At 44.4% G+C, this 14,152-nt stretch overlaps 1 protein-coding gene across 1 annotated transcript in view; it reads right to left on the reverse strand.

The window, feature by feature from the left end:
* Positions 1-14,152, reverse strand: part of atp10a (ATPase phospholipid transporting 10A) — a 65,887-nt gene that overhangs the window by 7,792 nt on the left and 43,943 nt on the right. Inside the window, 4 exon segments of the mRNA XM_070440776.1 lie at positions 3,036-3,100; positions 3,103-3,225; positions 5,583-5,703; positions 10,142-10,245. Of these exon segments, the coding sequence (XP_070296877.1) occupies positions 3,036-3,100; positions 3,103-3,225; positions 5,583-5,703; positions 10,142-10,245 (413 nt within the window).

Below are 14,152 nucleotides of genomic sequence, written 5' to 3' on the forward strand. Positions count from 1 at the left end.
TGCTGAATATTAACCAAAAAGCTACCTGGGCTATCTGCATTGACCCCCCCAAGCTATAAGACTGCTAAATAGTTAACCAAAAAGCTACCTGGGCTATCTGCACTGACCCCCAAGCTATAGAGTGCTAAATAGTCAACCAAAAAGCTACCTGGGCTATCTGGCAATTGACCCCCCCAAGCTTATAAGACTGCTAAATTACACTGCTCAAAAAAATAAAGGAACACTTAAACAACACAATGTAACTTCAAGTCAATCACACTTCTGTGAATCAAACTGTGCCACTTAGGAAGCAACACTGATTGACAATAAATTTCACATGCGTTGGCAAATGGAATAGACAAAAGGTGGAATTATAGGCAATTAGCAAGACACCCCCAATAAAGGAGTGATTCTGCAGGTGGTGACCACAGACCACTTCTCAGTTCCTATGCTTCTGGCTGATGTTTTGGTCACTTTTGAATGCTGGCGGTGCTCTCACTCTAGTGGTAGCATGAGACGGAGTCTACAACCCACACAAGTGGCTCAGGTAGTGCAGCTCATCCAGGATGGCACATCAATGCGAGTGTGGCAAGAAGGTTTGCTGTGTCTGTCAGCGTAGTGTCCAGAGCATGGAGGCGCTAGCCAGGAGACAGGCAGTACATCAGGAGACGTGGAGGAGGCCGTAGGAGGGCAAAACCCAGCAGCAGGACCGCTACCTCCGCCTTTGTGCAAGGAGAGCACTACCAGAGCACTGAAAAATGACCTCCAGCAGGCCACAAATGTGCATGTGTCTGCTCAAAACGGTCAGAAACAGACTCCATGAGGGTGGTATGAGGGCCTGACGTCCACAGGTGGGGGGTTGCTTACAGCGCCAACACCGTGCAGGACGTTTGCATTTGCCAGAGACACCAATATTGGCAAATTCGCTTTGGCGCCTGTGCTCTTCACAGATGAGAGCAGAGGTCACACTGAGCACATGCACATGTGACAGACGTGACAGAGTCTGGAGACGCCGTGGAGAACGTTCTGCTGCCTGCACATCCTCCAGCATGACCGGTTTGGCGGTGGGTGAGTCATTGGTGTGGGGTGCATTATCTTTGTGGGGCCGCACAGCCCTCCATGTGCTCGCCAGAGGTAGCCTGACTGCCATTAGGTACACGAGATGAGATCCTCAGAGCCTTGTGAGACCATATGCTGACACATGCACATTTGTGGCCTGCTGGAGGTCATTTTGCAGGGCTCTGGTAGTGCTCCTCCTTGCACAAAGGCGGAGGTAGCGGTCCTGCTGCTGGGTTGTTGCCCTCCTACGGCCTCCTCCACGTCTCCTGATGTACTGGCCTGTCTCCTGGTAGCGCTCCATGCTCTGGACACTACGCTGACAGACCAGCAAACCTTCTTGCCACAGTTCGCATTGATGTGCCATCCTGGATGAGCTGCACTACCTGAGCCACTTGTGTGGGTTGTAGACTCGCGTTCATGCTACCACTAGAGGTGAGAGCACCGCCAGCATTCAAAAGCGACCAAACATCAGCCAGGAAAGATAGGAACTGAGAAGTGGTTCTGTGGTCACCACCTGCAGAACCACTCCTTTTTTTGGGGGGTGTCTTGCTAATTGCCTATAATTTCCACCTTTTGTCTATTCCATTTTGCACAACAGGCATGTGACATTTATTGTCAATCAGGTGTTGCTTCCTAAGTGGACAGTTTGATTTCACAGAAGTGTGATTGATTGGAGTTACATTGTGTTGTTTAAGTGTTCCCTTTATTTTTGTGAGCAGTGTAGTTAACCAAAAAGCTACCTGGCCTATCTGCATTGACCCCAAGCTATAAGACTGCTAAATAGTTAACAAAAAGCTACCTGGGCTATTCTGCATTGACTCTTGTGTTTGTTATTATTTCTCTCTGCATTGTTGGGAAGGGCCCATAAGTAAGCATTTTCACTGGTAGGTCTACAGCTGTTGTTTAAGAGCATGTGACAAATACAATTCATTTAGCCGATTTGATTTGCAATGCGCTCCGGGTGCAAGAGAGAGACGAGACCCAGAGAGAGAGAGCGAGAAAGAGAGAGAGTGACACAGAGAGTGTAGTGCACTATACAGTGAATAGGGTGACTTTTTGGACACAGCCGTGGTCTGGTCAGTACCTGAGAGTCAGTGTTGAGGTGTGTGTATCATCTCACCTGAGAGTCAGCATTGAGCAGTTGTATAAGTACTTAAGTAGAAATACTTTAAAGTACTGCTTAACTCGTTTTTGGGGTATCTGTACTAGGACTATTAATATTTTGACAACTTTCACTTCCCTACATTCTAAAGGAAATAAGGTACTTTCTACTGCTTACATTTTCCCTGACACCCAAAGTACTCGTTTGACAGGAAAATGGTCCAATTCACGCACTTATCAAGAGAATATCCCTGGTCATCCCTACTGCCTCTGATCTTGAGGACTCACTAAACAGAGAACATCCGCTGGTCATCCCTACTGTCTCTGATCTGGAGGACTCCACTAAACAGAGAACATCCCTGGTCATCCCTACTGTCTCTGATCTGGAGGACTCACTAAAACAGAGAACATCCCTGGTCATCCTACTGCCTCTGATCTGGAGGACTCACTAAACACACCACTTCATCTGAAATTATGTCTGAGTGCTGGAGTGAGGCCCCTGGCTATCCGTCAATTAAAAAACAGAACACTTGTGCCGTCTGGATTGCTTACTATGAGGAATTTTTTATTATTTGAATTTTTACTTTTGATACTTAAGTATATTTAAAACCAATACTTTTTAGACCTCATTTTCTATTGACCTATTTAATCCCATCAGTCACAATTGTGGCCGACCATAAATCACACTTTTCAATAAAATGATGATTGATTACTTCAAAGGCTTACTAATGACACAAGATTAGGATATTTTCATGTCTGGGGAAAAAAAATATATAAAAAAAAAATCGGGATTAAATGTGGTTATGGTATCTTTACTTTTACTCAAGTATGACAAGTGGGTACTTTTTCCACACTGGGTTGAGTGTGATGATCTCACTTGAGTGTGATGATCTCACCTGAGAGTCAGCGTTGAGTGTGATGATCTCTGCGTCAGGTTCCAGCAGCTTGCAAGCATAGGCGAGTTGATGGCTGTCTCCTGTTTGTCCCCTGTCAGAACCCAGATCTGGAGCCCTGCCTTCCGCAGCGACGCAATGGGCTCTGGGACACCATCTTGTAGACGGTCCTCTATACCCGTTGCTCCTAGAAAACCATACAAACATCACAGCTGTTGCATTAAACCATAACCTTTCTAGAGGTCTTCAGTTGGACATCAGTGTTGAAGGTATGCAGTACTAGTCATGGGACATCAGTGTTGAAGGTATGCAGTACTAGTATGGACATCAGTGTTGAAGGTATGCAGTACTAGTATGTACATCAGTGTTAGGTTGAGTAAAGGATAGCAGTACTAGTATGGACATCAGTGTTGAAGGTATGCAGTACTAGTATGACATCAGTGTTGAAGGTATGCGTACTAGTATGACATCAGTGCTTGAAGGTATGCGGTACTAGTATGGACATCAGTGTTGAAGGTATGCAGTACTAGTATGTACATCAGGGTTGAAGATATGAAGTCACTAGTATGTACATCAGTGTTGAAGGTATGCAGTTACTAGTATGTACAATCAGTGTTAAGGTTGCAGTACTAGTATGGACATCAGTGGTGTGAGGTATGCAGTACTAGTATGTACATCAGTGTTGAAGGTATGCAGTACTAGTATGTACATCAGTGTTGAAGGTATGAAGTTAGTATGTACATCAGGTTGAAGAGTTATGCAGTACTAGTATGTACATCAGGGTTGAAGGTATGCAGTACTAGTATGTACATCATGTTGAAGATGTTAGCAGTACTAGTTGTACATCGTGTTGAAGGTATGCAGTACTAGTATGTACATCAGTGTTGAAGGTTATGCAGTACTAGTATGTACATCAGTTTGAAGGTATCGCAGTACTAGTATGTACATCAGTGTTGAAGGTATGCAGTACTAGTATGTACATCAGTGTTGAAGGTATTGCAGTCTAGTATGTACATCAGTGTTGAAGGTATGCAGTACTAGGTATGTCATCAGTGTTGAGGTAGCATACTAGTAATGGACTATCAGTGTTGAAGGTATGCAGTATAGTATGGACATCAGTGTTGAAGGAGTATGCCAGTACTAGTATGTACATCAGTTTTCGAAGTTATGCAGTACTAGGTACTGTACATCAGTGTTGAAGGTATGCAGTACTTAAGTATGGACATCAGTGTTGAAGGTTATTGCAGTACAGTAATGGACATCAGTGTTGAGGTATGCAGTACTTAGTATGGACATCAGTGTTGAAGGTATGCAGTCTAGTATGTACATCAGTGTTGAAGGTAGCAGTACTAGTATGGACATCCAGTGTGAAAGTATGCAGTACTAGTATGGAATCCGTGTTGAAGGTATGCCAGTACTAGTATGGACATCCGTGTTGAAGGTATGCAGTACTAGTATGTACATCCGTGTTGAAGGTATGCAGTACTAGTATGTACATCAGTGTTGAAGGTATGCAGTACTAGTTATGTACATCAGTGTTGAAGTATGCATACTAGATGACATCAGTGTTGAAGGTATGCGGTACTAGTATGTACATCAGTGTTGAAGGTATGCAGTACTAGTATGGACATCAGTGTTGAAGGTATGCAGTATAGTATGTACATCAGATGTTGAAGGTATGCTCATACTAGTATGGACATCAGTGTTGAAGGTATGCAGTACTAGTATGTCAATCAGTGTGAAGGTATGCAGTACAGTATGGACATCAGTGTTGAAGGATGCAGTACTAGTATGGACATCCAGTGTTTGAAGGTATGCAAGTACTAGTATGGACATCAGTTGTTGAAGGTATGCAGTACTAGTATGGACATCACGTGTTGAAGGTATGCCAGTACTAGTATGTACATCAGTGTTGAAGGTATGCGTACTAGTATGGACCATCCAGTGTTGAAGGTATGCCCTGCAGGCCGAGATTCACAAGTGCTAGGGATAGGAACAATTCAAGTGAGTGTGAGGTATGAGCCAGTGCGGACGATGACGGCGGGGAAGGATGAGCTAAAGAGAGGGATGCACTTAATGGTAAGATGACTCCAAGTTGTTGGTAAATGAGCTCTCCCCTCCCGTCAGAAACAGGAATGGATGGAGGAGGAGGAGAAGTGGCCAGGTGAGGGGGCCACACGGAGAGTCAAGGCACAGACACGGCTGCAAGGGGGAAAAGAGCTGACGGACCACTGACGGGCTAGGGGGCACCGACTCCACCAAGCTTGCAGGCGGGCGAACGGCCGGCGGCGGGCCGTCACCTATCCAGGGGGACGAGAGGAGGGAAGCCCGGTGCCGAGGAAAAGAAGGAGGGAGCGACCCCCGAGCAAGAGAGAGCACGGGCACGCCGGCAGCAGCGCCAAAGCGGGCCGCGAGGAGCCAGAAAGGAGCCATGAGCACCAGCGACGCTACTTAGTGCATGAGACCATTACAGAGTGGAGGGTCTTGAAGTAATGCCCGGGCGCGGAGTACTAAGTAAGAATGAGGACAAGCTTAGTGCTTGAAGCGAGAGATGCAGGTTGATCTCCAGCCTCAGAGCAGACTGAAACAGCAGCTCTTCTCTTCCCTGTATGGCCGTCTCTGCCTCCAGATGATGTCGCAACCAGACAGCATACTCCTCCTTAGTCATAACCTGCCACAGACAGACAGACAGCGACACAGACAGACAGACAGACAGACAGCGACACAGACAGACAGAGACACAGACAGACAGAGACACAGACAGAGACACAGACAGCGACACAGACAGCGAGACACAGACAGACACAAAAAATCTAGTCAGATTATTTTTATTTATTTTATCAGGGAGTCATACTGAGACCAAGGTCTATTTTACAGATGAGCCCTGAATTACATAAATGACAGAAAATACACACATCAAAATATAAAAACCAAATGCAAGCAGAAAGAAAAACACGGTCAAAGAAAAACACACATTAATCAGTAATGAAGTCCTCAAATCAGCTGTCTGACCTAGAGGGGTCACTTAGAAATGTCCTTGTTTTCCATGAAAACAGACATGAAATGAGCTGCAAAATGAATAGGAAATATAGTCAAGACGTTGGCAAGGATATAAATAATGATTTTTAATTGAAATAATAATTGTGTCCTTTAAACTTTGCTTTCGTCAAAGAATCCTCCATTTGCAGAAATTACAGCCTTTACAGACCTTAGTTGTCAATTTGTTGAGGTAATCTGAAGAGATTTCACCCCATGCTTCCTGAAGCACCTCCCGCAAGTTGGATTGATGGGCACTTCTTACGTACCATACGGTCAAGCTGCTCCCACAACAACTCAATAGGGTCCATAAATAGTTKTTGCATAGTTTGGAGCTGTGCTTTGGGTCATTGTCCTGGTGTAGGAGGAAATTGGCTCCAATTAAGCGCCGTCCACAGGGTATGGCATGGTGTTGCAAAATGGAGTGAAAGCCTTCCTTCTTCAAGATCCCTTTTACCCTGTACAAATCTCTCACTTTACCACCACCAAAGCACCCCRAGACCATCACATTGCCTCCACCATGCTTCACAGATGGCGTCAAGCACTCCTCCAGCATCTTTTCATTTTTTCTGCGTCTCACGAATGTTCRTCTTTGTGATCCGAACACCTCAAACTTAGATTAGTTTGTCCATATTTTTTTCCCCCCAATCTTCCTCTGTCCAGTGTCTGTGTTCTTTTGCCAATCTTAATCTGTTCTTTTTACTGGGCAGTCTGAGATATGGCTTTTTCTTTGCAACTCTGCCTAGAAGGCCAGCATCCCGGAGTCCCCTCTTCACTGTTGACGTTGAGACTGGTGTTTTGCGGGTACTATTTAACGAAGCTGCCAGTTGAGGACTTGTGAGGCGTCTGTTTCTCAAACTAGACACGCTAATGTACTTGTCCTCTTGCTCAGTTGTGCACCGGGGCCTCACACTCCTCTTTCTATTCTGGTTAGAGCCAATTTGCTCTGTTCTGTGAAGGGAGTAGTACACAGCGTTGTACGAGATCTTCAGTTTCTTGGCAATTTCTCGCATGGAATAGCCTTCAATTCTGAGAACAAGAAGAGACTGACGAGTTTCAGAAGAAAGCTCTGTTTCTTGCCATTTTGAGCCTGCAATCGAACCCACAAATGCTGATGCTCCAGATACTCAACTAGTCTAAAGAAGGCCAGTTTTATTGCAAAAGGGTTTTCTAATGATCAATTAGCCTATTAAGCTAACACAACGTGTCATTGGAACACAGGAGTGATGGTTGCTGATAATGGGCCTCTGTACGCCTATGTAGATATACCATGAATAAAATGTATTTATTTCCAGCTACAATAGTCATTTACAACATTAATGTCTCCACTATATTTCTGATCAATTTGATGTTATGTTAATGGACAAAAATTTGCTTTTCTTTAAAAAACAAGGACATTTCTAAGTGACCCCAAACTTTTGAACAGTAGTGAACATTTAGAATAAATTTCAAAAGATAAGATCTTAGCTGAGAATTAATCAAGGATTCTAATATTTTAGCTAGGCAAGAAAGTAGAGAAATAGGGAAATACTTATTTAGGTCACAAGGGGGAGTACATGGACCTCCTTCCAGACCCTGGGGATAGTACCAGGTATAATATCACGTTAGGGGGGAGTACATGGGACCCCTTCAGACCCCTGGGGATAGTACCAGGTATAATCATCAGGTTAGGGGGAGTACATGGGTCTGGGGATAGTACCTAGTATACTATCAGTGTTAGGGGGAGTACATGGGCCTGGGGATAGTACCAGGTATAATATCAGGTTAGGAGGAGTACATGCGGCCTTCCTAGGCGATAGTACCAGGTAAAATCATTCAGGTTAGGGGGAGTACATGGGCCCTGGGGATAGTACAGGTATAATCATCAGGTTAGGGGAGTACATGGGTCACCTTCCAGACCCTGGGGATAGTACCAGGTATAATCATACAGGTTATGGGAGTACATTGACCTCCTTCCAGGACCCTGGGATAGTACCAGGTATAATCATCAGGTTAGGGGGAGTACATGGGTCTCCTTCCAGACCTTGGGGTAGTACCAGGTATAATCATCAGGTAGGGGGAGTACATGGGTCTGGGGATAGTACCAGGTAATAATCATCAGGTTAGGGGGAGTACATGGTCTCCTTCCAGACCTGGGATAGTACCAGGTATAAATCATCAGGTTAGGGGGAGTACATGGGTCTCCTTCCAGACCCTTGGGGATAGTACCAGGTATTAATCATCAGGTTAGGGGAGTACATGGGCTCCTTCCAGACCTTGGGGATAGTACCAGGTATAATCATCAGGTTAGGGGGAGTACATGGGGCCTCCTTCCAGACCCTGGGATAGTACCAGTATAATATCAGGTTTAGGGGGAGTACATGGGCCTCCTTCCAGACCCTGGGGATAAGTACCAGTATAATCATCAGGTTAGGGGGAGTACATGGGCCTCCTTCCAGACCCTGGGATAGTACCAGGTATAATCATCAGGTTAGGGGAGTACATGGTCTTGGGGATAGTACCAGGTATAATCATCAGGTTAGGGAGTACATGGGCCGTACATGGGCCTCCTTCCAGACCCTGGGGATAGTACCAGGTATAATCATCAGGTTAGGGGGAGTACATGGGTCTGGGGATAGTACCAGTATAATCATTCTAGGTTAGGGGAGTACATGGGCCTCCTTCCAGACCCTGGGATAGTACCAGGTATAATCATCAGGTTAGGGGGAGTACATGGGCCTCCTTCCAGACCCTGGGGATAGTACCAGGTATAATCATCAGGTTAGGGGAGTACATGGGCCTGGGGATAGTACCAGGATAATCATCAGGTTAGGGGGAGTACATGGGCCTGGGGGATAGTACCAGGTATAATCATCAGGTTAAGGGGAGTACATGGGCCTGGGGATAGTACCAGGTATAATCATCAGGTTAGGGGAGTACATGGGGCCTGGGGATAGTACCAGGTATAATCATCAGGTTAGGGGAGTACATGGGTCTCCTTCCAAACCCTGGGGATAGTACCAGGTATAATCACCAGGGTTAGGGGGAGTACATGGGCCTCCTTCCAGACCCTGGGGACAGTACCAGGTATAATCATCAGGTAGGGGGAGTACATGGGCCTCCTGGGGATAGTACCAGTATATTCATCAGGTTAGGGGGAGTACATGGGCCTCCTTCCAGACCCTGGGGATAGTACCAGGTATAATCACAGGTTAGGGGAGTACATGGGCCTCCTTCCAGACCCTGGGGATAGTACCAGGTATAATCATCAGGTTAGGGGAGTACATGGGCCTCCTTCCAGACCCTGGGGATAGTACCAGGTATAATCATCAGGTTAGGGGGAGTACATGGGCCTCCTTCCAGACCCTGGGGATAGTACCAGGTATAATCATCAGGTTAGGGGAGTACATGGGCCTCCTTTCAGACCCTGGGGATAGTACCAGGTATAATCATCAGGTTAGGGGGAGTACATGGGCTCCTTCAGACCCTGGGGATAGTACCAGGTATAATCATCAGGTTAGGGGGAGTACATGGGCCTCCTGGGGATAGTACCAGGTATAATCATCAGGTTAGGGGGAGTACATGGGCCTCCTTCCAGACCCTGGGATAGTACCAGGTATAATATCAGGTATAGGGGAGTACATGGGCCTCCTTCCAGACCCTGGGGATAGTAACAGGTATTAATATCAGGTTAGGGGGAGTACATGGGCCTCCTTCCAGACCCTGGGGATAGTACCAGGTATAATATCAGGTTAGGGGGAGTACATGGGCCTGGGGATAGTACCAGGTATAATCATCAGGTTAGGAGGAGTACATGGTGGAGTACATTAAAACCAAAGTTTCTGTCAAGTGAAAAGCCGAGATAAAATGATTAAAAGCATCACGTATCCCATTCATCTTCTTCGTTATGATGCCAGAGACCAGATAGTACATCTGTTTCTCAATTGTCTGAAAGTTTTCCAGTCCACTACAGAGTCAGTTTTCCTTGCTTTTGGCCCAGGCCTGATTTCTCATGTGAATGAGCTTAATGATGAAAATAGTTTCAAAATAAAAGTCCTATTAGTGTTGAAGATGTATTGCTGAAGCTGCGGTACCTTTTTTGCGATGCAGAGAGTCCGGAGACCATCAGCAGCGTAGAGGTTCAGGTAATTCTGGGTCTTGTACAGGATCTTTCTTTGGCGTTTCCCTTTGGAATCATCTGAAAAGTCAAAGATGAATTAATTAACCAAAATGGAAGTTTGCATCAACATCAACAAGAATATATACTATTTGCCAGAGTCCCACTCGACCGGTCACAACTCTCCTTCCRTGGCAATAGAGAACAGTAAAACTCCAGCCAACACGTTTAAAAAGGTCAAAGGTGAGGCCAAAACATTCATGTATCTGGCAGGAAAGTTACTTCACACATCACCACCAAACATTTAGGAAACTTCTAAAGTGATATTCAGTAACAGATTCCTCTATAACATCACCACAACCAGTCCACATGCTGCTTCTGACTCAGCTCTGAGAGTCTGGTTTCAACTGAGACCATTTATTTAGCTGTAATTACAGTCATTCCCTCCCTGTTCAATCGAGGACTCTGGCATCCAGAAGTTTCAGTGGTAGGACAACATCTTGATCAAGTCAGAAGATGATAGCTTCGCTAGAGTGAACCTWCTGCCGACTTAGCCTGGTCCCAGATCTGTTTGTGCTGTCTTCAGTGTTTTCTGTAAGTAAGTGGGGCCAAACATAAAAGTAGCCGGCCAGGGAGTTCTGGGATGTGGGAGTCCGGGGGGGGACATGCCCCTGAAATAATTTGTGGCGAACGACCTCCTCTGGTGCAGTCTAATGCCTTGATTCCATCTGAAATACACAGCTAAATGAATTGAATACTTTAACAACTTTACCAGATTGGTCAAATGAGTTATGGTGTAGAGTAAGAAGACAATTTAAATTACTGAAAATGTATGAATTCAGTGTGGTAGTTGTTTTGGATATCGTCTAGGCGATTATGATCAGGACTACTTTCTAAGTTAAAGAACATTAAAAGCTATTTTTAACATTAAAACTCAAGATTAAATTCATATTTACAGTGTTACTGCAAGGAATGAATTGCCATCAATATCTTTAATAATAATACAATACAAGTATGACATTAGCTTTTATAACATTCAATCTGTTTTCGTTTATAATATTTTGGACCAGAATGAGGCTCTCGTCTTCACTACCTATTGTTCCTGCAGTGAGGATTCAATATCTTCATCAGAATGAGGCTCTCGTCTCCACTACCTATTGTTCCTGCAGTGACTTTCCTGCATGTGAGGATTCAACATCTTTCATCAGAATGAGGCTCTCGTCTTCACTACTATTGTCCTGCAGTGAGGATTCAACATCTTCATCAGAATGAGGCTCTCGTCTTCCACTACCCTATTGGTCCTGCAGTGAGGATCAATATCTTCATCAGAATGAGGCTCTCGTCTTCACTACCCTATTGTTCCTGCAGTGAGGATTCAACATCTTCATCAGAATGAAGGCTCTCGTCTCCACTACCTATTGTTCCTGCAGTGAGGATTCAATATCTTCATCAGAATGAGGCTCTCGTCTTCACTACCCTATTGTTCCTGCGTAGTGAGGATTCAACATACTTCAGAATGAGGCTCTCGTCTCCACTACCCTATTGTTCCTGCAGTGAGGATTCAACATACATCAGAATGAGGCTCTCGTCTCCACTAACCCTATTGGTCCTGCCAGTGAGGATTCAACATACATTTCAGAATGAGGCTCTCGTCTCCACTACCTATTGTCCTGCAGTGAGGATTCAACATACATCAGAATAGGGCTCTCGTCTTCACTACCTATTGTTCCTGCAGTGAGGATTCAACATACATCAGAATGAGGCTCTCGTCTCCACTACCTATTGTCCTGCAGTGAGGATTCAACATACATCAGAATGAGGCTCTCGTCTTCACTACCTATTGTTCCTGCAGTGAGGATTCAACATACATCAGAATGAGGCTCTCTCGTCTCCACTACCTATTGTTCCTGCAGTGAGGATTCAATATCTTCATCAGAATGAGGCTCTCGTCCCACTACCCTATTGTCCTGCAGTGAGGATTCAATATCTTCATCAGAATGAGGCTCTCGTCTTCACTACCTATTGTTCCTGCAGTGAGGATTCAACATCATTCATCAGAATGAGGCTCTCGTCTCCACTACCTATTGTTCCTGCAGTGAGGATTCAATATCTTCATCAGAATGAGGCTCTCGTCTCCACTACCTATTGGTCCTGCAGTGAGGATTCAATATCTTCATCAGAATGAGGCTCTCGTCTTCACTACCTATTGTTCCTGCAGTGAGGATTCAACATATTCATCGAATGTTTTCATATTTATCTGCAGATAATAGTCAAAAAGCAAGTGACCGATTTGGTCCAATCAGAGCCGTTGGTGAACAACCAATCACTAGGCTACACCGATGAGTCATGACCCCACGGTTGACCAGAGCTCTATCTGAACTACAGTCTGTCTTCATTGTATATGATACTGTTGTGTCTGTTTTAGACCCCAACGTTGACCAGACTCTATCTGAACTACAGTCTGTCTTCATTGTATCCTAGAAAAATACAAAGATCTTAGATTACTGTCCCGATGCGAACGATGCGATAACTACGTTGTATGAATAGCAAAGGATATAGAGATTGACACCTTTTAACTATTCAACATAAGCTGTTCTTCGCAATAAAATAACGTAAATAGCCTTTGCGACCCGACTCCGTGGCTTGCTATTGGCTGATGAAACACACAAAATAAAAAAATGAATGCGCCCACAAAGCAATAATGAAGTGGATTAACTCATTGTTACCTCTTACACAACATTGGACATTTGTGGACATTTTTGTTGTGTTACTGCCCGAATTTAAAATTGATTCAATTGAGATGTGTCACTGGCCACAACACCAATACCCCATAAAGCCAAAGTGGAATTATATTTTCAAATTTTTTACAAATTAATCAAAAATGAAGAGCTGAAATGTCTTGATTCAATAAGTATTCAACCCCTTTTGTTATGCGTAAGGAGCGATAAATTACAAATGTGCTTAACAAGTCACATAATAAGTTGTATGGACTCACTCTGTTCAATAATAGTGTTTAACATGATTTTTCAATGACCACCTCATCTCTGTACCCCGGTCAAGCAGTGAATTTCAAACACAGATTCAACCAAAGACCAGGGAGGTTTTCCAATGCCTCAAAGAAGGGCACAGGATTGGTAGATGGGTCAAAAKAATGAAGGCTCCTATGCAGTTACTACAGTAGGTGGCAGTATAGGCCTCTCCAACCCAGCTCCTCTTTAAATCTTCCAATCCTCCTTTCTGTAAATGTAACTCTAGCAGGAAAACCATATGTCACTTTTTGGCCGACCCCGACCAAATTCACATAGCATTGTGAGTTATAGATCTGTCATTCTCATTGAAGGCAAGTCTCTAAGAAGCGGTAGATCTGTTCTTGTTGCGCTATTTCTATGCTGCCCATCCTTAAGTTTAGTTTTTGTGTCTTTTACATTCGGTTTGTACACCAGCTTCAAAACAGCTGAAAATACAATATTATTGGTTATTGAACATATATTTCACAGCTGTTCAGATTGTACAATGATATTSTCTACAGTAGACTTGCTTGTTTTGTTACACAAACTGAAATTAGGCAAACTATTAGAACTTTAGCAACCAGGAAATGACAGAGCTATTTCTGCATAGTGCATCTTTAAATGTCCAAGAACATTCATCTTTTTTGTTTGTTGTTGTTGCCAACATGGAGCCTGTGCACATTCCATGTAATACGTTGGATTTTGTTGGTCTTTACTTGTACAGAATCCAAGTAAACCTTGTCTGTTCCGTCTATCACTGAAGAACCAGATAAAACATGTTAGCAGACATGACATATGAGGGRGGTGGTCATTCCATTGAACGGGAGAGTCATAGTGTGAATACATAGTTACTGTACACATTACATATATTGATGTTTTGGGAGACACAGGGTAGACCTATTCAGAGCTGGGCTGAGACACAGGGTAGGCCTATTCAGAGCTGGGCTGAGACACAGGGTAGGCCTATTCAGAGCTGGGCT

This window comes from Salvelinus sp. IW2-2015, unplaced genomic scaffold (genome assembly GCF_002910315.2).
Source record: "Salvelinus sp. IW2-2015 unplaced genomic scaffold, ASM291031v2 Un_scaffold2989, whole genome shotgun sequence".
Taxonomy (NCBI): domain Eukaryota; kingdom Metazoa; phylum Chordata; class Actinopteri; order Salmoniformes; family Salmonidae; genus Salvelinus; species Salvelinus sp. IW2-2015.